Source organism: Triturus cristatus, chromosome 10 (genome assembly GCF_964204655.1).
Source record: "Triturus cristatus chromosome 10, aTriCri1.1, whole genome shotgun sequence".
NCBI lineage: Eukaryota > Metazoa > Chordata > Amphibia > Caudata > Salamandridae > Triturus > Triturus cristatus.
In genome coordinates, this window is record NC_140593.1 from 516,622,454 (window position 1) to 516,644,581 (window position 22,128).

Genomic DNA, 22,128 nt, shown 5'->3' on the forward strand with positions numbered 1-22,128 from the left:
CATAGCCGTCCGAGAATCCAAACCCTGATAAAACATAATCAGAGAGACTTTTTCAGAGCTCGGATTGAGTGAGAAAGTAACCATAATTTGCCACCTCACTGTACAGCCGGAAAAGGGATAAGTGTATTCCTTTTACAGAACAAGTAGATTCTGAAGTATCCCTTCCCTGGATAAGTAGATATTTTACTGCCAATGAAGACTCTGTAGTGAGAGGTGGATGGAGAACGATACCAATGTGTTTAGCGACAAACTAGAAAGAAGGCTTTTCAGCTCAAAATCCTGTTGAAGCAAGGTCCTGTTCCCACAGTTCATAAGGTTCGTAAGGTGCCACAGAGTTTTAGGAACGGGCTATGCGAGGAAATGGAAAAATTGAATGGTCAGGGTGTATTAGAGCCAAGGAGAGTTCAAAGTGGTTAACCCCAGTCTTCTTGGAGTGCAAGGCTGACAAAACCCAGAAGTTATGTGTCAACCTGTGTGACCTTAATTGGAACATATAGGGTGACCTAGAACCATTCCCAACATAAATGAAATACTGTGCACATAGAAAGAAGCAGAGACATTCATGTCTCTACATGGCAGCCGCTCACCACCAGATAGTGCTATGGGAGGATTCTAAACATCTCACGCCAATTATACCACAGAAGGGCACACACTGCTACATGCGCAGCCCTTGCACCTTGTGTGTTCCAAAGGGTTTTGAGGATGCTGTTGAAAGACGAATGGTGTAATGTATTTTCGAGAGGATATCCTGCTTTAGGGAAGGGATATACAAGAATTTGATGTCAGAAAGAATGAGGTGTTAAGAATTTTGAAGGAACGTGGTTTGACCTTACAAGTGCAGATTTGCTGAGAGGGGTGTAGAATACATATGACACCATTTTTCCAAGGAAGGCTATGAACCTACGGGCTAGATATTGATACTCATTGAGAGTGCTGAGCTCCAGAACAAAGCTCAATTGAGATCATTCTTTGGATAATGGAGTTCTATTCAAAATGTGTTCCATGTTTTGCCGATAAACCAGTGTCCATGTATAAACTGGTAAAAAAAAAAAAGAGGTTCAGAGTAGATATTCTGGCCCAGGCAAGGGTTTTGATACAAGGTCTGTGAGTGGGGGTGATTGAATAAGAATCAGAAAACCGATTTAGTGTGCAAAGACTAATCTAGTTTGTTTGTACCAGTATTGGTCACCAAGGTTATTGACCATGTGGTCTCTATGTCTGATGGTAGGGTGTGGAATATGGACAGGATTGCAGTAGGGTATCATGCAGCGGAGTGAACTTGGCACTCCTATTCAAGCACCTTGCCTTCCCTGTCCAAGCACCTTGCCTTAGGCACCCCCTTTATACTCCCCATCTTGATTAACCTGTGCATCCATCATGCACTCTGCTTCTGTTCACCACATTATATGGATAGTTACTATGGCTGTGAAGGGCTACCCTCCTTTATCATACACCTTTATGTTGGATGTTCTTATCTAGTGGCTACATGGGTGGTCATCATACCCTTTGTCTCTGTAAGCTGAGCAGCAGTTCACACCACGTTTAAGATTCCTTCTGCCTACTCCTCCAAAACATGGCTTATCCCTCCTACTCTACTTGAGAAAACAGACATCTGCTGGGTTTTGACTCGTACCTCATTGTGGGATGCTTCCAGCATGGCTTTCCCTGCTTCTGCCTCACTCTTCCATTTCCCTCTGACCTCCACTTCACTAGAGTCCAACACCTCAGCCTGCCTGCCCATTCTCTATCCTCATTCGCAGTTTATGCCTCTACCATTCTGGGGGCATGTGTTGCTGCCACTCACTGGGTGCACCTCCCTCGTGCAGTGCTCACCCACACTTGGTCCAGTCCCTGCAGATAGCACCAGAGACACTACATATGCACTCTTTTTTTTCTTTCACGCGTGTCACCTAAAGGCTGTGTGTGCCTCTTTTTTAAGGCACTATACCTCATTTCTTGTCGCCTCTGCAGCCTAAGTTACCAGGTGCCCTGCCCCCTGTGCCTCTCACCTTTCCTAGGTTCTTTCTCTAGCCATTATTAAAGGGTATTTTGGTCTCCACGTTCGCTCCCTCCCATTGATATTTAAAATCTTTCATTCTTGATTCTGCTTATTTAATATACTACCTGCTGGAGTGCCGTTGTCTTCTCCTTGCAAAAGATTCTGCCCTCTGCACCATGGCACTGGGGGTGGTTTTTACTTGCCAGAATAACTGGCTACTTCTGCAGAGTGGTGTATTGCTTCTTTGGCAGCCTTCGGAAGACCGAAAATACTTGCATGCACTGTCATGGTCACTTCTTTATTGACGGTCTTGTTTTTTCTCATGCATCCCCCTCAGTTGATATTACTTCAGTCAATTCTATTTCCTTTTTTTTCTATGTTCCACGCTAATTCTTTATAAGAATATACTAATGGTTTGATCCGCCCTATCTGTCAGCAGTGATAATGCTCTACATTCAAACACGATGTATCTACTCTTGTCGTTGCCAACACCACCTTTGCTTTCTCCCACATCATATGTTTTCTTTCTATGCCCACAAGCGCTGTGCTTTGTCGACTTCTCAGTCGGTTTTCCGTTCCCCTTGGTCTCCCATTGCAATAAACCACTCAGTAAATAAATAGATACACGTTAAATAAAATGTAGAGTGGTCATTCACTTGTCTGCAAGAATGGCATAACGTACTTGCAGTGGTGTCATGAATTATTTATTCTGATAGCTGGGTGCAGACATTGTTACCCTGTGCTGGAAAAAAACAGATGCTTGTTAAATTAAGTCTACCAGGAACACAACCTGTTTTATAGCTAAAAGAAAAAGCTGCGAGACGAGTTTTGACAAGATAAAGTAAGTAATTTTCGAAACATTCCATGAAAACAGTAAGAAACAGAAAATCTTGAAGGGTGTCTGTCTAAATGTAAGCTTATAGAGGCTGGCCCATTAACCGATGTTTATAATGGAATTTTGAACATACACTGCCATTTGTTTGTTTTAGTGTGTTGTAGTTAAAAGGGACATACAATGTTTGAAAAAAATTGATTGGTCAGTATAAGTAATGTTCTAACTTTTGATAAATGAATCCATACAAAATATTTAAAGGTGTCATATTGTGAACCTTTTTTCAATTATTTTTCCTACTTTGATTGGTTTAAATCTTTGAAATAGGAAATTATATCAGTAGGACAGTGGCTGCTGTGTTCTGATCTGTGATAGCAGTAAATATGCAAAATATAACGCTGCATTTTTCCTTTTCATTTACCCACAAGAATATACAAACCTTTACTTTTGGAAATTAGTGGTATAATGGCTCTATAGTCTTTGTTCTCTTCTGTTACTTCCTGTTTCGAAGTTTTAAGGCAGTCTGTAAAATAGAGGAAAACAATTTAAAACCACCGAATTAGCTTTTATTAAAATTATAAACTCACTTTACGGGATGAGAGACATCTATTTTTTGTGGAATGTGTATACTGGAAGAGCAACACACATTTTGCTGATTTTAGTCAACAACTCATTTCTTATTAGGTTGATGCGTTCTGTGAAAATGGTTTTATGAAGTATTTGCTGTGGTTGAACATTAACATAAGTTATAACAATATCAAGTGCATAATATTTCACTCCTAGAATTGTCATTTTATTTCGATAACGGGTGCTCCTTGTTTCCTACCCAATTGGCCAGCATTTTATTGAACTTAGATGGATGAAAGGTAAGCATATCCGTCAAGATTCGAACCTGCACTCTTCAATATACTCACAGATCTCTACCGCATACCCATTCATTTAGTCTACTAAGCAGTATTACCGACTATTTGTTGTTCATCAAAAAGGTTATGAAAGATGCTGCCACGAATTAAATAGTGACCGAATTGACAAGGAATTGTATTTTTCAGTTCAAAGTAAAATGCTCTGTTTGCTGAAAGCTTTGACTTATACAGTGTGCTTTTTGTTACATCCAGGTGTCAACTATGAAGTTTTTGTTTCAATTTGGAATGCTTCTCTTGATGTCAAGTATTCGAGTGGAAGGCAAACGGGATCCTATATTATACTGTGGAGGTCAGAATCAATTTTTGTATATGGTTTGTAAAGTTCTTCTATGTGCATATTTCAATTTCTAATTTGTGTATTATTTGGAAGTAAACTGAAATCCTCATTAATAGGAGCTTTTGGGGTTGTAATATCGATCTTTGTAAATGGTGTAGATTTAAGCTGTTAAAATTATAATTATTTGTAGATTTATATAACGTAGTTTATCACCCGTGTGGGTATCCAGGTGCTGTCCATGGGGAGATTAATTGATTTGCCCAGAGTCACAGGATGTTGTGCTTACCCTGAGACGCGGATCACCAGCTCCTGAGTTGGGCAGCTCTGGCCGCTGCACTAATGCTTAAAGGTGGTTTAGTATACTGAAACCACTGTGGTATGCCATTTAGAAAAATAAGAGTTTAGCAAGTATGGATCCATCGCAGGTGATTCTATTATGGTCACAATACCACGTATACAGTATTTTCAAAAACCCTTGAGTTGCACTGTCCTTTGCATACGTGTTGCCAGGGCTTTGAGTCGTCTGCTGTGACAGACAAAGCATACGAAATTAAGGGCCATATGTAGGTAGCCTAATACCGGTCGGTAACGGCCGATTTTCGGTAAATATACCGTTACCGACCGGTATTTAGGCTTTTGCTATGTAGGGGGAACGTTTCAGGATTCGGTAATTTACCGAATCGGTAAAATTACCGAATCGGTAAAATTACCGAATCGGTAATTTTACCGATTCGGTAAATGCCGAATCCTGAAATGAGATGTAGGTGACACTCAAATGAGTGATGTGTAGGGAAAATAATTCGGTATTTAGCACCAAATATATGTTGGTGCTAAATACCGAATTCATTGCAAAAAGCAATATTTTGCTGGACTAACAGTGCCATGTGGCAGACATACATGCCCTTAGGGCATGTATGTGCGCCACATGTGCACACATGCAGGAATCAGGGGTGCAACAGGGTGTCAATGTGACACCCTGCCACCCTTGAATGTGCTCCCCCCATTACCGAATCGGTATTTACCGATTCGGTAATGAGGCATACCTTCCCATTGATTGAATCAATGGGAAGGTATGCCTCATTACCGAATCGGTAAATACCGATTCGGTAATTACCGAATTTCTCCGATTCGGTAATATTTACCGAATGATTACCTACATACGAGTTACCACTTCTTAAATACCGATTCGGTAAAGTTCGGTATTTAAGAAGTGGTAATTTGTATGCTACCTACATATGGCCCTAAATGTTATCCCGAACGTTACATTAGCCTAAGCTAGCTGAACCCTGTAAGACTAGTTGCTTTCCACTGAGTTAGCAGAAACAGAAGAAAAAGTTATTCAAGAGAGGCATCTTTGAGGAAACGCATGTAATGTAAAAACTCAGGTCGTGCAAATGAGACGTAAGGATCTAAATTTAACCTCATAAGGATATATCCTGATTAATATAGTTTAACACTGACATCACCACATCAATATATTGTTTAACTGTAACCTATTTCAAATCAGGTTTACCACCTAGCCTTTTGGCACAAAGCAGTTTGGGCTCAGGAGTCTCCATCTATTCTAGTAGTGCAATTCACCTCCAAAATGACTTCTGATTGGGGACACACACCTCTAGAGCAGTTCATGCTATGCCGATGCTGTAGCCAGGCGCGGTGCGTCCATTGGGGCGAGGGGGCGTAGCCCCCCCGCCCCCGGAACCCAGAACGCTGCTCACTGAGCCAGCTCCTCACGAGCCAGGAACACTGCTCACTGAAATTGCTCCTCTCAGAACTGGAACACTGCTCTCTGGATTTTGCTTCTAAGACCCAGAGCCACTAGCGAATTACTGCTTCTGCCCGCAGCTCCCTCCTCGTAAATGTCAGTCAGCATGACGTCGGACCGTGGGCGGTCCGGCGTCATGTTGACTGACATGCATTGTCAGACCCCAGGGAAAGGCAGCACAAGTGCGCATGAGTGGGCATGGAGCTTAATTTTTACTCCGTGCCCAGTCATGCGTACTTGTGTTTTTACTGCCTTGCGCATGCCCATTAGGAGCCCCTCGGTCTCCTAATGGGCAGGCGGCGGGCGAAGAGTAGGCTGTGCCGTCAGCCAATCCTGGCGCTGCAGCAGCGCCAGGATTGGCTGAGGGGTTGCCACGCAGTGCTGACGTCGTGCTGTTCCAGTTCGAAGAGGGAAGAGGCGCCAACGCGGACCAGGAGAAGAGGCGGTCAGGTAGGTGTCTTTTAATTTTAGTTATAGGGTGGTTTGGCTGGGTTGGGGTTGGGAAGGTTTGGCTGGATTTGATTTTGATTTGTTTGGGTTGGTGTTGGGAATGCTTTCCAGTGGTTTGGCAAAATTCGATCGAGTTTTGGCTGATTTTGGGTGTTTTTGTGGGTTTGCGGGGGTCGCGTGTTTGATCGAAAAGTCGTACCCCTTCCACTGGATGGATTTGTGTAATTCTTGGTGAGATTCTTCGTAATCGCGGGAACTACTGTCCCAGTAAGTTTCAAGAGGATCGAAGTAGGGGAAGTGCGAAAAAAACGTTTTTTTTTTTTGAAGGCTCGAAATGCAATGTTATCCAATGGGTGTTTTTGAGGTGGTGGAGAAGTGGTTTTTAGGGTGTTCCAGTTGCTCGAGAGGAACGGGGCTGCTGTGAGTGGTAGGGAGGGGGAAATCATGGGTGTGGAGGAAGTTTGGGAGGAATCCATCAATGGGAAGTGCTATGTAAAGTCACATATTTGTGCAGGCAACTGGTGCAAGTGTCATGCAAGCGCTCCAGAGATACAATAGATTTGTATAGCACAGGATGTTGATTTTGTTAACTTTTCTACATAAAAAACAATTTCTGAAACCCTAAAAAGGCCATCAATGTGAGGTGTGTGCTGCAACCTGTTTCTGGCACTCATGCGCTGCATTATAATTGTAAAAAAATCTTCATCCAAGTTAAGTGGAAGGCCAATGTAAAACAGTTATATAGTTTCTGCCATGTGTAGGGCCTCAGAGCCCTCAAGTTCCTTTCTGGTTGTCTCTTATGAAGGGCTAAGAGCAAAGAAGTCATCAGGCAGTACAGGTGGCTTGGGGATGTATTTTCTACCTGCAGAGAGAGGAGAGCAAGCAGTCCTAAAGTGACAGGAGGGGATTTGTTTGTATGTGTAAAGGACATGTGTGCACTACAGTATGCATTCTATTGCCCGGAATGTAGGACAGCAGGTCCTAGGGAAAGAGAGACTGAGGGAGAGCGGGAGCTTGGAGGTGGCAGAGACAGAGGCTGAGAAGAAACTTGAAGGGAGAGACTGGCAGAGGCCATGGGACAGCTGAAACTTGGAAGCGGAGGAGAGAGTGCAGAGACTTGGAAGTGGAGGAGAGAGAAGCTGAGGGGAAGCTGAGGCTTTGAGAAGGATAAGAGAAGGGTTGAGGGAGAGTGGAAGCTCAGAGGTACATTATTAACCTTATTGCTTTCTCAAATTTGCTTGAAAGTGGCCCCCCTTATGCCAGTAGGGCTCGCTCGTTATGCTCACTCATCACAGGCTACTCATCTACAACTTTTACGCCCACCACTTTCAAATGTCACCAGCCGCCCCTGGCTGTAGCAACATTCAGTAGTTGGACCCCGGATACAAGATGAGTGGAGCAGAATTCCTGGAGAAAATTCTGCTCCACTCAATTATAATTAGGCCTGTATTCTGCACCCGGATTTCTTGGGTGTAAGAACATCAGATGTGATTTTACTAGCAGACAAATTCGGCTGGTAAAATTTCATTGTGAGTGAATTGAGGTGCAGCCTGGCCATTTGCCCATGGCTTCCGCCCGACCCGCTACCAACACGAGGGGGGAGCATGTAATGCTGCCCCCTGTAAGGCAACATCCTCGCTTCCCCTTCCCCGCCATCTTCCGCTCCTTCAGCGTCCCTCCCCGCACTGACTGCCACTCACTCATTTACCACCTGTTCAGAGTAGGTGGTACATCTGTACTTTAAACCCCCTGGAATTGGTAATTACGTGTGGAATTGCTATCAGTGAATCCAGGTCTGAGCACATAGAAAGCTACTAAAAATGTTTAACCATTTACCTTAATTCTCCTCACCTGCAATGCTGCAGATCGGCATCGACTCCCCAGCCGGTGCCATGCAAGACGTGCCTTTGCTTTACATATTTTCTTCTCAATCTTCTCTTTACATATGGCCCACCTCATCTTTTTTCCGGTTCTTCTGGTGTCATTTTCTTTCCTTGCAAGGCCTAAACTTGGAATATCGGGCTTGGTGTACAAAAAGACAGGTTCCAAATAGTGAAAGCAAATTGCACACAACCTCCTGTTACCTACCTTTCATTTGCCATAAGACTTATGGCTAATAGGTCACATCACAATATGTCCAGTCGCAGGATGTTGCCGAATGATCTGCCTAATGCATATAAATTTGGCAGGTCACTATTTGCGACCTTTGGGGCACTATGAAGCAGTCTCTAAGCCATTGCCGACCCTGTCTCTCCGTAGCAGCAGCACTGACCCCCTAGCATGACTTTTTATTTTTGTGGCAGTCATACCACGATGGGCCACAATTACATCTATAAATTCAATGCTTACCGACAAGCGGTTGAACCTCTGAACAGATGGCAATACAACGCACCGGAAGCAACAATCTCCTGAGATCCAGCAGTCACTAGATGCTTCAAACAACATATTGCCATAAATGATCCGTAAGGAATTGTGTGGTTTCAGGCATGGATTTACATAAGTCTCAAAATCCCCTGACAAATTCTTAAGTGAAACTAGCTCTTGGAGAGATAACACGGTGTCTTCCATTATCCCGATAACAGAAGGGGTTTTAGTACCAGGTTGAGCTTGATGTTCACACAACACACGCGGATCAGAACAGATGTATGGCAGTAAACAAGGTAACTGAAGCGTTTACGGTCCCCCGATCTTTCAACCCTCCCCCCAGTGTTAGACTAAGAGCTTTTGTTTTATTTTTTAAAACGTTAAGATTTCTTACAGTTAGAAAAAGAGTGCAGTAAAGCCATTGCACGTGGCTAGAAATAATTATAAATCCGTGTACAATCAGGAAAACAAACCCTGCTTTAATGTAGACAGAAACACATTGCTTTACCAATGTGATTAGATTGCCTCTTTGTACTAATACCTTTGAGCTTTTGCAGATTCATTCTAAATGGAGGAGAAACGAAGAAAATAGGACACAGTATACCTTTAACGTATCCTAAGAGTACATGTTGCAAGTCTAGTTTAAGTTTTCGTGGAAAAATATTTAATGCTACCTTTTGTTTCCTCGATACACTCTGTTGCTTTCTAGCTTAGTGCTTTCTTTCTTCCACTATTTAAATTGGGGCATTTTTACTCTAGAAACTCCTTTCCTGGAAAAAGATAACTATTAGAAATTAATGGTGAGCGTCAACATGTACAGCCTTACTCTATCTCTTAGGCTACTCAAGCTCTCGTTTTCTGCGCACAGTAATATACATCAACCAATTATTTTGAAATGGAGCATATCTGTGTGTTTCTTTATAGTTGTGTTGCTGTGTGAGCATACTGTTTGTGGATTTGGTGCACACATAGTTTTGGTTTGAATAAACAGATAATTGCACAGATGGGTTGCATTTTGATGAATTTTGGGGAAGAAATATTGATTTAGCAACCACTTTCCCAGTGGAGACTTCTAGTTGCAGATCCATTACCTTTTGAGTACTGGCATCGGACTGGATCTGGAAACTTATCAGCAGTACCTCTGTGCACCAATGGGTGGCACCATGCGGCTGTGCACTTATGCCATCCTCCTCTGGAAATGAAGTACAGAGCCAATATAGGCGGCAATCCCACGCTGACGTAATTTCATTTCTTTCCGCACTACCAAGCATTGATCTGGAGCTATCTCTCTTCTCTTGAAAGACTCTTACCTCATTTAAAAAAATTGTCTTACAGTGTGCAAGGGCCATGCCACCTCCCAATCAACGAGTTTTAAGTCCTGTAAGGACTGTTGCGAACAAATGTCTGTGACAGATCCTCTTCAGATTAGCCTGTGGTTCCTGGTGTTGAGCCACGACTCTAAGGCCTGCAGTTACTGCACGCCAATGACCCTGAAGCCATATGAGACCATAATGCAAAACCTTACATTGCCAAGCACTGGAAGACTTCATAGGAAGACCGATCCAAGTCGAAACTTCAGTCCCGGTCTTGTTCGTGATCTCGATGTGGCTAGGTTTACAATATAACCTTCCTAACTCTTCCTTTGTCATTTCACAGTGGAACCTTAACTTTGTCCTTACGTTCCGAATGTGCATCCCTTTGAGTCGCTTCACAGCTGCTCCATGCAACTTTGCACCCTCAAGAGGATAATCCTCGTTGCCATAAAATTGTTGCAGTGTGTGAATGAGCTTCAAACTCTTTTGGTCAACCCACTGTACACCACCTTCTTACCAGACAAGCTAGTTTTGTAGACACAGGTATCATTCTTTCCTAACGTTGTGAAGCTGTTCTGTATTGGTCAGAAGAGCATATTGCTGGCATTCTATGCTCTGCCTCACCCTACTAAAGAGGAGGAAAAACTATTGCTTGAACCCCAAGAGTGTACTGAGTTTATACATTCATCGACCCAAAGAACACCGGTTGGACGATCAGCTCCGTGTGGAGTTCTCTGGAGCAAAAAAAGGCAAGGCAGTGCGAAAGAGCCATCTTATGCTTATGCGTGTTTTGCATTAAGATCTGCTATGTACTGGCTGAAAAACAACCTCCAGAAAGACTGCATCCTCATGCTACCAGGGCCAAAACTGCTTCCATGGTCCTGGACATTTGCGAGGTGGCTTCGTGGGGGTCCCTCCATACATTCACAAAACACTATTGTCTGGACAGCCAGGTTCGCAGAGAGGGGCATTTTGCCTGCTCAGAGCTGAAGACTTTTCTGGTTTGAGTCCATCCACAGACCTACCTCCTAATAGGTACAGCTTTGGTATCTATTCAATCTGCGGCTATGAGTCTCTATCAGAAGAACAAGTTACTTAGGTTCGGTAATGCTCCTTCTGGTAGCGGCTATAGCTAACCACAGACTCCACAACAACCCTCCTATCGTCCTGTTTTGTGGTTGTCTATTAATAATATTCCAAGTACAGGAATTTGCACACTGGTCACACCGATTTGCTTTTAGTTCTCTTCCAGGGGATCCTCATCAAAGTCATAAGCACCGAATATTCCCGCCCATGTGTGGGGACCCCGGAAATAATAAAATTATATATGAAAAACACATATATATACAGCTCTGTATATGTATAAACATATATTATTTTTTCCAAACCAATGCAGCCCCCATAGTAGGCTTGACAATGTAGATATAATATGCAAATAAACACTATAGGTATACAAATACACCTAAATCTTTTCCTTTTTTTCATTTTTTTTTCAATGAGGTAAAACTCATGAGAAAGAAAAGAAAAACACTGTGCCAAACACAGATCAAGAAACATTGTTAGGATGGGGGGTAGGGATTTTACTGTGTTGTCCTGGAATGTTAACGGCCTGGGGGATAGGATTAAGCGTGGTGTGGTCCTGCAGTACTTGAAACGTATTTCACCAGATGTTGTCTTCCTGCAGGAGACACACCTTATAGGTAACTCCTTTCATGCAATGAATCGGCGGGGCTATCGTTTGGCGGCCCATTCTGGCTTCACCTCGGGCTCGCGGGGGGTGGGTATTATGATCAAGAACTCGCTCCCGTTGGAGATTGATGAGGTGCGCCATGATGAGAGGGGACGCTACACTGTACTGGTGGGAAGAATGGAGGGTAGAGTGTTTATTTTTATTTCAGTGTACGTCCCGCCTGGGTTACAAGCCACCACATTTGCGGACCTGGGGCACCTCCTTCTGGACCTTCCGAATGGCCTGCTGGTGGTTGGAGGGGACTTTAATGCGGTAGTTTCTGGGTCTATGGATCGCCATCCCCCTAGGGACCTTCCCCAGGCACAGGCGTGGCTGTCCGGCCTTTTAGACACGCTGGGCCTGGTGGATTGCTGGCGACTAAAGCATCCCGCGCAGCGGCAATACACCTTCCACTCGGGTGCCCATGGTAGCCTCTCGCGGCTTGACTACATCCTTGTCCCGGCGGCCCATGCAGGGAGGGTGGGGGAGGTGTGCCATCTGGCGCGGGGTATCTCAGACCACTCCCCATTGCTGTTACATTTCGATGTCTTCCCGAGGGGGGATGGCAGGGTGGCTCCAATCAATGCATGGTATTTGCGCGACCCCACCATTCGTGCCGATTTGATCAAATCCTTACAGCGATATTTCGACGAGAATGTGGGGTCGGTCCCTTCGGCCATCTCCCTGTGGGAGGCTTTTAAGGTAGTTCTTAGAGGGGAGGCCCTCTCCTTTATCTCCCATGCCCGGCGGCGCGAGCGGGAGGAGGTGACCCGGGTAGAGGCCGAGATTGCGGAACTGGAGGGTGACCTGGGTAGCGGGGTAACGGCTGCCAAGCTGCATGTTCTCCACTTAAAGCAGGCGGCCTATCGGGCCCTCGTCACGGAGGCGGCCAGGGGCCTCAGTAGAGAGCAGCAGGGGCGATTGTATGATGTGGGTGATAAGGCTGGCAAATTGATAGCGTGGTTGGATAAGAGGGAGAGAGCGAGTCGCGTGGTTCCTTTGATTGAGAGTGTGGATGGTGCGTGTGTCACCGAGCCGGAAGCCATTGTCTCCTGCTTTGCGGATTATTTCCGCGAGGTCTACTCCCCGGTCTCCCCCTGCTCGGAGGAAGATTCCCATGCCCTGCTTCGGGACATCGCACTGCCCTCCCTTACGGTGGAGGACAGGGATTCGCTGGACGCTCCTCCCACCTCGGACGAAATTGCCTTGGCTATTCGCTCGGTTGCATCCGGCAAGGCCATGGGCCCCAATGGTATTCCCATCGAGCTATACAAGCTACGCCCGGATGTACTGGCGCCCCACCTGCGCGCGATGTTCCTGGCAGCCCACTCGCAGGGTTCCCTCCCGCCGGACCAGCGTCTGGCCACAATCGTGGTGCTCCACAAGGAGGGGAAGCCCCGTGAGCGGGTCACATCCTATAGGCCGATCTCGCTCTTGAACGCGGAGCCCAAAATCCTCGCCAAGGTGTTGGCCAACCGATTGGTTGGTGTGGTGGGCGATTTGGTCCACCAAGACCAGACTGGCTTTATACCACACCGCAACACGGCGCTCAATCTGCGGCGCCTGCACGGGGTGCTCGCACGGGTCCCATTTGTGCGGGAGCCGGCCATCTTGGCGTCCTTGGACGCCACCATGGCGTTTGATACGCTCGAGTGGCCTTACATTTGGGCGATGCTGGCGAAGTTTGGCTTCGGACCGGGCTTCATCAGCTGGGTCAAGTTGTTGTATTCCGGCCCATTGGCGCAGGTGGTGGTGAATGGACGAGTTTCGGCCCCATTCGCACTGGGACGGGGCACGCGACAGGGTTGCCCCCTGTCGCCTCTCCTGTTTGCACTGGCCCTGGAGCCCCTGGCGGAGTGGCTGCGGTGGCACCCTTCCATCCGTGGTCTCCGCTGGACCCCCGAGCATGAGGACCGCGTGTCCCTCTATGCTGACGATATCCTCCTGTATCTTGCCTCCCCGCGGAAATCACTGATCGTCCTGGTTGATGTTTTACGCTCATTCGGTCGCAACTCAGGCCTTGTCATCAACTGGGCGAAATCCTGCGTTTATGTGCTTTCCGGGGAGGCACCGGTCCTGCCACGGGACTGTCCGATTCAGATTGCCTCCCAGGGGTTTCGGTACCTGGGTATATATATCACTCTTGACCCGGAGGCCCGCTATGAGCGGAATTTGCTACCCCCCCTCCAGCGCTTGAAGGAGGACGTGGTGCGCTGGCGGCGTCTGCCGCTTTCGCCGCTCGGCCGAGCGGCCTTGTTTAAAATGATGTCCTTGCCGCGCTTCCTCTACGCCCTCCAGAATACTATGGACTTGGTTCCGGCACGCTACTTCCGTGAGGTGGAGGGCCTCCAGCGGCGCCTGTTCTGGGACGGGAGACCGCGCATTGCTCTGGCTAAATTGACGCTCCCGTGGTACGATGGGGGGGTCGCCCTCCCGGACATTAAACGGTATTACTGGGCCTCCCAACTAGCTGCAATTAATCATGGCCTTTACGGGCCCGCCTTGAACCCGGCATTTGAGATGGACAAGATGCTCCTGCCCGGTGGCGACTATAATCGAGCGCTCTACTCTGGCGCGCCCGACTCCCGTCTGACGGGACCGACGCGTGTCATGGTGCGTGTCTGGCACGCGGCTAATGCAGCTATGGGGTGGAAGGACCGTTTGACCCGGGCGTCACCGCTGTATGCGTCTGAGAGGTTGGGCTCCCTGTGGACATCGAAGGGCTTTGAGAAGTGGGACACGATCGGAATCAGCACTGTGGGAGATCTCTGGACGAGGGGGGGATTCAAGACTTTTGCGACGCTGCAGACGGAGTTTCAGCTGCAGGGCAGTGAGTACTTTCGGTACCTACAAGTCCGCCATGCGCTGGGCTCCGTCTTCCCGGATGTCGCGTCCATCCCGGAGTCTTCCCCCCTGGAGGACAGAGTGCTGGATGGCCATGTCCCAGACAGCACAATCTCCCTCATATATAAAAAACTGATCAACGACAGATCGTGCCTGCTGACTAGTCTCCGCGCGGCCTGGGTTGCCGACGGACTGGAGCTGGACGACGAGGATTGGATTTCCGCGGTGGCCTCTCCGAAAGAGGTGGCCATCCCGGCTCGCCTTCGTTTCGTCCAGCTTAAGATCCTTCACCGGGTTTACGTGACGGGGCCAAGGCTTCTACGTATGGGCTTTGCTGGTGACGGATTGTGTAAGCGTGGCTGTGGTGCCCTGGCAACTTTCATGCATATACTGTGGGAGTGCCCTAAGGTGGAGCGATTCTGGCGTGGTGTGCATGAGGTCCTGCGTGTGGTTACGCGTGTCGCGCTGTTGCCTGAAGCGAGGAGATGCTTGCTGAATGTGTGGGAACCAAATGACTATTCGGTCCCGCAGACGCGGTGGGTGACTCTGGGATATATGATAGCCAAGCGTGACATTGCCCAATTGTGGGGATCCCAGAGGCCCCCGGCGGTGTTGGCCTGGAAAGAACATATGGATTGGTGTATGTTTCGTGAAAAGGTGGTGTATGTGGCGAGGGGAAAGCCTGGGGCATGGGTGAAAATCTGGGGCCCCTGGAACGCCTACCGCGGGGGTATCTGTGAGCCGCCACTGCTACTGGCTGCCTCGCCAGCATCGTCTCCCTAGATGGCCCCCCTCCCTCAGCCGTGGGCACGCAGTTCCCCAGTCCCTGATCTACTCCCATTCCCCTCTTCAGAGTTCTGCTGCTGGTTGGGATCCCCCACTTATGGAGCACGTGCTGTCACTTTGGATCGCGGGTTGCCTTGCGGGTGTGGTTCTGTGTGTTGTTTTGTTTTGATAAAAGGGAACCGTATTGTGGGCATGGAGCTATGCGGCCTGCAACATTGATTTCTCCTGCTTTGCTAATCTGCACCGCCATGAGACTCTTGCTGAATGTATGCAATATGCTTTTGTCACTCTAGCGGCCGGCCGAGTGGTTGTAGGCCCATACCTGTAACTTTTTCAAACTGCAATAAACGGTTTCAAAAAAAAAAAAAAAAAAAAAAAAAAAAGAAACATTGTTAGCCTGCAGGCTGCATTGCAATACAATACCATAGAGACTGAAAAGCCTTGTACAGGTAAAAACTGGCACCGTGCCTTTAAGGCAGCTCTGATTCCAATATCCCATCATGCCTCAGGGATTACAGGTCAGTTGTTCTTTCCGGCTCCTTCTGTCAGGACCCTGGAATTCAACTCTCTTCATTTTTGACTTTCTAGTCAAGAATTTGCCAGTTTTTGGTGATTTTTTTGCTTCATCTTAATTATACTCCTGTTTGGTGAAGCATTTACTGTTTTTTCTGACAGATTTTCTAAACTTTTTTCTGTCAGAAAATGCCTTCCTTGTTCATGCCCTGTCCATCCTGTGGCAAAAAGAAGGCTTCTTCGGATACTCATGATGTGTGTATCATTTGTCTACCTGACACACATTCTCCTGCTTCCTGTCGCCATTGTAAGAAACTTTCAAAGAGGACTATGAAGGAAAGAGAAAGGATTAGGGTTTATGTCCTTTCTGAGAAGCGGTCGACGTCGAAGCAGTTGATTCCTGTGTGTTCTCCATCAGCGTCGGGCTCGGCGTCGAAGACTCCAGCGGCAGGATCGTCGTTGAGAGGTGAGGAGACCAGGGAGAGTCACGCTTCCAAGAAAAGAAAATCAACGTCGATGCAAGATCCGGCGGCGAAACGCAGACGTTCGTCATCGAAAACTTCGCCGTCAAGGCAGCATCGCTCGCCGTCAAAGGAGAAGCACCGCTCGGCGTCGAAGTCAACATCTAGGCGAAAGTCGACGTCGAGGGAACAGTACAGACGGTCGCCGTCTAAATCTACAGCGACGTCGAGAAGAAGATGGTCGTCAAAAGAACACAGGCGATCGCCGTTGGAGACCTTATCGACGTTGAGAGTTAGATCGCCATCGAGAGAAAGGCGCAGGCGCTCGTCGTCAAAGACATTATCGACGTTGAAGCGGAGATCGCCGTCGGAGCATGGATCGACGTCGAGGCGGACGCCTCCGTCGTCAAAGGTTCCCATGACGTCGACGAGGATACAGACGTCGAGGCGAAGTTCCCCGTCGGGTTCTAGGCCTCCGTCCAGGTTAAGCCCTTTGTCGACAACAAGGCTCTCGACGTCGAGGCATGACTCATCGCCGGTTGTCCACTCGGCGTCGAAGTCCAGATCTCCGGCAATAGGCTTATCGCCGTCGAGACAGCCCACCGCTGTGGGGCTTCAGTAGAAGAGGTCAGCGTCGAGACGGAAGTCTCCGCTTAGAGAGAGATATATACCGGATGTGACATCGGAGCAGGGTTCAGCCTCTAGGTCTCCGCCTATTTCCATTTCACCATCGGCCTCAGCAGGATCAGGATCTCCACTATCTCCTTCAAGATCCAGATCTCCAGAAGTCATAAATTCTTCTCCAGCTCCTCTTTCCCCAGTAGATGATCCTCGTCCATCAAGTCCTCAATTGAGAGCGTCACCAGCACTCCAAAGGCAGGAAGAGGGACAGCCTCCGAGACAAAGTCCTACCAGAGTGCTACCTCAGTCCATACCACCACGTATGCCTGCCATGGCACATGCAGTAAGCATTTCCTTGGCTAGATTGAGGAATCTTGTACAGCCTGGGAGACCACTAAGTTCCCATTCTCGGGAAAGAGAGTATGAACGGCGTTCTCGTTCGCCCAGGAGAAGGTCGAGATCCACCTCTCGCAGGAGAGAGTCGGTGCGATCTGAGAGACGAAGGTGTAGATCTCCTACATCCTCTTCATCAAGTCGTTCTTCCAAAAGAGATTACTCTCCCACACTGACAGATATGCCTCCATCTCGAGTTTCTCCAGTGGATGACATCAGCACTTTTCAAGACGTTTTGTGCAGGGGAGCGGCAAATTTGAACATTCCGATGCCTGTTCAGGAAACCACTTCCTCCGTCATCTTTGAGACACTTCATGAAAGAACGGTGACTCGTCCACTGTTGCCTCTGGTCCCTGGCTTGCTTAAACCAGTGATGGACGTCTTCCTCACGCCGGCTACCATCAAGTCGGCTCCGGCGCGAATCCTTAAGAAATATCGTCCCGCTCCGGAGGATCCTCTGTTTCTCAAGGCGGACCCTCCACCTGACTCTGTGACCACGGCGGCCGCTAGGAAGACCCACTCAGTGGCATTGTCGTCCACAGTCCCTCCGGACAAGGAGAGCAAGACGCAAGACTCGTGGGGTAGAAGAGCATGCGGATCGGCCGCTTCCAGTTTAAAGGTTGCCAGTGCCTCAGCGCTCTTGGGGCGCTACGACCGAGCGCTTTGGGATTCTCTTCAAAGATTCGTAGACAGACTTCCTCAGGAGGATAGAAAGGATTTTGAGGAGAACCAGGAGGGCAGTTTGGTTTCTAATCAAGTGATAAGTGCGGCAGCAGACGGAGCTACGCTGGCAGCTCACTCTTACGCCCATGGTATTTCAGCCAGAAGATCCTCTTGGCTGAGGTTAACGGCTCTTAAACCTGAGGCTCAAGCTAGGATTCTCAACCTACCTTTTTCTGGAACTTCGCTTTTTGGCTCACACACCGACGACGATATGGCTCGTATGAAATCAGAGCTCGAGACCATGAAAGCTGTGGGTCTGGAGAAAAGGAAGGAGTTCCGTCGTCGTAGGGGATCTGACAGGCGTACCTTCCAGCAGAGGGTTTAAACCCCTCACTGGCAAAAGAACCAAGACCAGCAAGGGCAGAAAAAGCAACAATTCCAGTCTCGTAGATCATCTAGACGACGAGGGAATAACCGCCAATCCAACAGTGGTAACAAGGCTCAAGGCAAACAATGTGCAATCGCTTCCTCCAATACCGTCCACCGCTCCAGTGGGTGGAAGTATTTCGCGACATCTTCGAGAGTGGCAAAACATCACCAGAGACAAGTGGGTCCTAACTATACTGCGACATGGATACTCTCTTCGTTTCCGGAATCCTCCTCCCTCAATCCACCCAGTGCATTCGAATCATCAGCTCAAGATGCTACGAGAAGAGGTGGCGACCCTTCTTCTCAAATCGGCCATAGAAAGGGTTCCGAGAGCACAGAGAGGGAGAGGAGTCTACTCCAGATACTTTCTAATACAGAAAAGAAGTGCAAAAACAGAGTTCAGACCCATCTTGGATTTACGAACACTCAACAAACATATCAAAAAAGAGAAGTTTTGCATGTTAGCGCTCCACCAAATATATCCACATCTCCGTCGAGGTGATTGGATGTGTTCGCTGGACCTGCAAGACGCGTATTTTCATATACCCATCTGCCAGCGTCATCGAAAATTCCTGAGATTTGTGGTCGGAACCTCCCACTACCAGTTAAAGGTTCTACTATTTGGCCTGAAATCAGCACCTCGAGTGTTCACAAAGTGCATGGCGGTGGTAGCTGCAGCCCTGAGGCGCGCAGGAGTCTTCGTCTATCCCTATCTAGACGAATTGTTACTAAAAGGTCCATCGCCCCAGAGTGTAAGTTCACAGCTGACACGCTGCCTGAATCTGTGTCACCGATTGGGGCTTCGAGTGAATTCCAAGAAATCCACCTTCACACCAACGCAAAGGATACACTACCTGGGAGCAATTCTGGATTCCGAGCTAGGAAAAGTGTTTCCTTCGGAGGAGCGACAATTATCCCTCGCTCAAAAAGGCAAGCGGGTAATGGTCAACAATCTGTCTACAGCGTGACAGATATCATCCCTGCTAGGGGCCATGGCATCTTGTATATTCCTAGTGCCCAACGCCAGGTTGCGAATGCGTCCTCTCCAACAGGATATAGAGGACAAATGGGACCAGAAGACTTCTCTTTGGGAGGACAAAGGATGTCTTTCGACTACAGCCAGACAGTCAATCAAGTGGTGGATGAGGCCGATCAATCTACAAGTTGGAATTCCTTTCCATCAGGAACCCCCATCGCAAACATTGATCACGGACGCATCGCTCCAAGGCTGGGGCGCGCATCTGGGGACTCTACAGACCCAGGGGCTCTGGTCCAGCAGCGAGCAGCTATATCACATCAACATGCTAGAGCTCAGGGCAGTACATCTCGCCCTCAAGGCTTTCCTGCCCTCAATCAGCACGAGTTCCATTTTAGTGCAAACGGACAACACCATCACAATGTACTTCCTAAATAAGCAGGGAGGTACTCGTTCCAGGACTCTCTCGCTGGAAGCTCAATCCCTGTGGCACTGGATCCTGGCAAGTAACATTTCCATAACGGCGGTACACCTGCCAGGCGAGCTCAACGTTCAAGCGGACTCACTCAGTCGGCACTTTCAAGATCCAGAGGACTGGGTCCTCAACGACGAGGTGCTAGAAGACATTTTCAAAGAGTGGGGCCGTCCACAAATAGACCTCTTCGCGGACGAAAACAACACAAAATGCAGAGGCTTCGCCTCAAGGTACTATCGACCAGGGTCAGTGGGGAATGCCCTTTTGATCGCGCGGTCAATGACATTTGTGTACGCTTTTCCGCCTCTTCCACTAATCCCGAAAGTGGTGACCAAGCTGCAACACTCTGCCACCAAGGTGATCTTGATAGCACCAGATTGGCCAAGGCAGTGGTGGTACCCAGATCTCCTTCACCTATCGATCCGGCCGCACAAGCATCTGCATGCATGCAGGCCGAACTTGCTCACCAAGATGCAGGGGAGGATTTACCATCCCAATCTTCCCTCACTGAGCTTAACAGCATGGCTCCTGAAGTCCTCCAGTATGGCCATTTAAACCTCCCTCAGGAATGTATGACCATATTGAAGGAAGCTAGGAGGCCTTCTACAAGACACTCTTATTTTTGTAAGTGGAAGAGATTTTACATATGGTGTATTCAAAATCATTAAACCCTTTGAACTGTCAAGAGGAAGTTATTTTACCTTATCTACTCCACTTAGCCTGGGTGGGATTGAAATTTTCCTCCATCAAAGTGCACCTGGCGGCCATTACGGCCTATAGGCGCTCTCCCTCTCAGCAGTCTTTCTTTAAACTGCAAGTGGTGAAAGATTTTTTGCTGGGGCTCAAGAAGGTTTACCCCCCAATAAGGCCTCCCTCGCCTCCTTGGGAGTTGAACCTGGTTCTCTCGAAGCTTATGAGTCCTCCTTTCGAACCCATACATAAGGCTACTTTACAGCACCTTACGTGGAAAGCAGCCTTCTTGGTAGCTGTTACCTCTGCACGTAGGGTGAGTGAGATTCAAGCCCTTTGCTCGAAAGAACCCTACACAGTTTTTCACCTTAACAGAGTGGTTATGAGGACTCACCCATCTTTTTTACCCTAAGTGGTGTCCGATTTTCATGTAAATCAGAATATCTCGCTACCAACATTCTTTCCCAACCCTTCCTCGCCAGCTGAGAGGGCGTTGCATTCTTTGGATATTAAGCGAGTTCTCAAATTCTACCTAGATAGAACTAAGGCTATCAGAAAGTCTGACCAATTGTTTGTAAACTATGGTGCTGTCCGTACAGGTTTTGCAGCATCTAAACGTTGTATTGCCAGATGGATTGTGTCAAGCATTAAATTGGCTTACCAACTAGCTCAAAAACCGTTGTGGCCTCTACCTAAGGCACATTCCACAAGAGGAAAAGCGGCTACTGCTGCGTTTCTCAATAATGTCCCACTCTCCGAGATCTGTAAAGCAGCTACTTGGAGATCTGTCCATACATTCACCAGACATTATTGTCTGGACTCGGACACCAGAGCAGACACTCAAGTAGGGCAAGCCTCCTTGAGGAATCTGTTCAACAACTGACTATCTTGGTTGTTGTCTTCAATGTTTAGTGCAGTTCTCATTTGCCTGCAGGTGGAAGGTGGGCTTGCTATTCTATTCAGTGCTTATGACTATTGATGAGGATCCCCTGGAAGAGAAGGATAAGTTACTTACCTGTATTCCTAGTTCTCTTCCAGGGGTATCCTCATCAAAGTCATAAGCAACCCACCCGCCTCCCCAGGAAAATGAGTCAATTGCATTATAAATATGGAAGAAGTATATCTTTGTGTTTTAGACCTGCGGGTCCCGCAAAGAACAACTGACCTAAGTGTCACCCCTGAGGTATGATGGGATATTGGAATCAGAGCTGCCTTAAAGGCACGGTGCCAGTTTTAAACCGGTACAAGGCTTTTCAGTCTCTATGGTATTGTATTGCAATGCAGCCTGCAGGCTAACAATGTTTCTTGATCTGTGTTTGGCACAGTGTTTTTCTTTTCTTTCTCATTAGTTTTACCTCATTAAAAAAAATAAAAAAAATATTTAGGTGTATTTGTATAATATATGTTTATACATATACAGAGCTGTATATATATTTGTTTTACATATATAATTTTATTATTTCCGGGGTCCCCGCACATGGGCGGGAATATTCAGTGCTTATGACTTTGATGAGGATACCCCTGGAAGAGAACTAGGATTACAGGTAAGTAACTTATCCTTCTCTGCACTGGGTGTGCAGGAACTCCCTAAAGCAACTGACTTAAGTGTTCTGGAGTGGCACCTT

General features: G+C 47.5%; 1 protein-coding gene across 5 annotated transcripts in view; it reads left to right on the plus strand.

Moving 5' to 3' along the window:
* Positions 1-22,128, plus strand: part of CNPY1 (canopy FGF signaling regulator 1) — a 368,137-nt gene that overhangs the window by 155,209 nt on the left and 190,800 nt on the right. For all 5 annotated transcript variants that reach the window (XM_085631980.1, XM_085631981.1, XM_085631978.1 and 2 more), the window contains one exon: positions 3,947-4,043. In XM_085631980.1, coding sequence (XP_085488106.1) covers positions 3,947-4,043 — 97 coding nt within the window. The remainder of the gene's footprint in view (positions 1-3,946; positions 4,044-22,128) is intronic.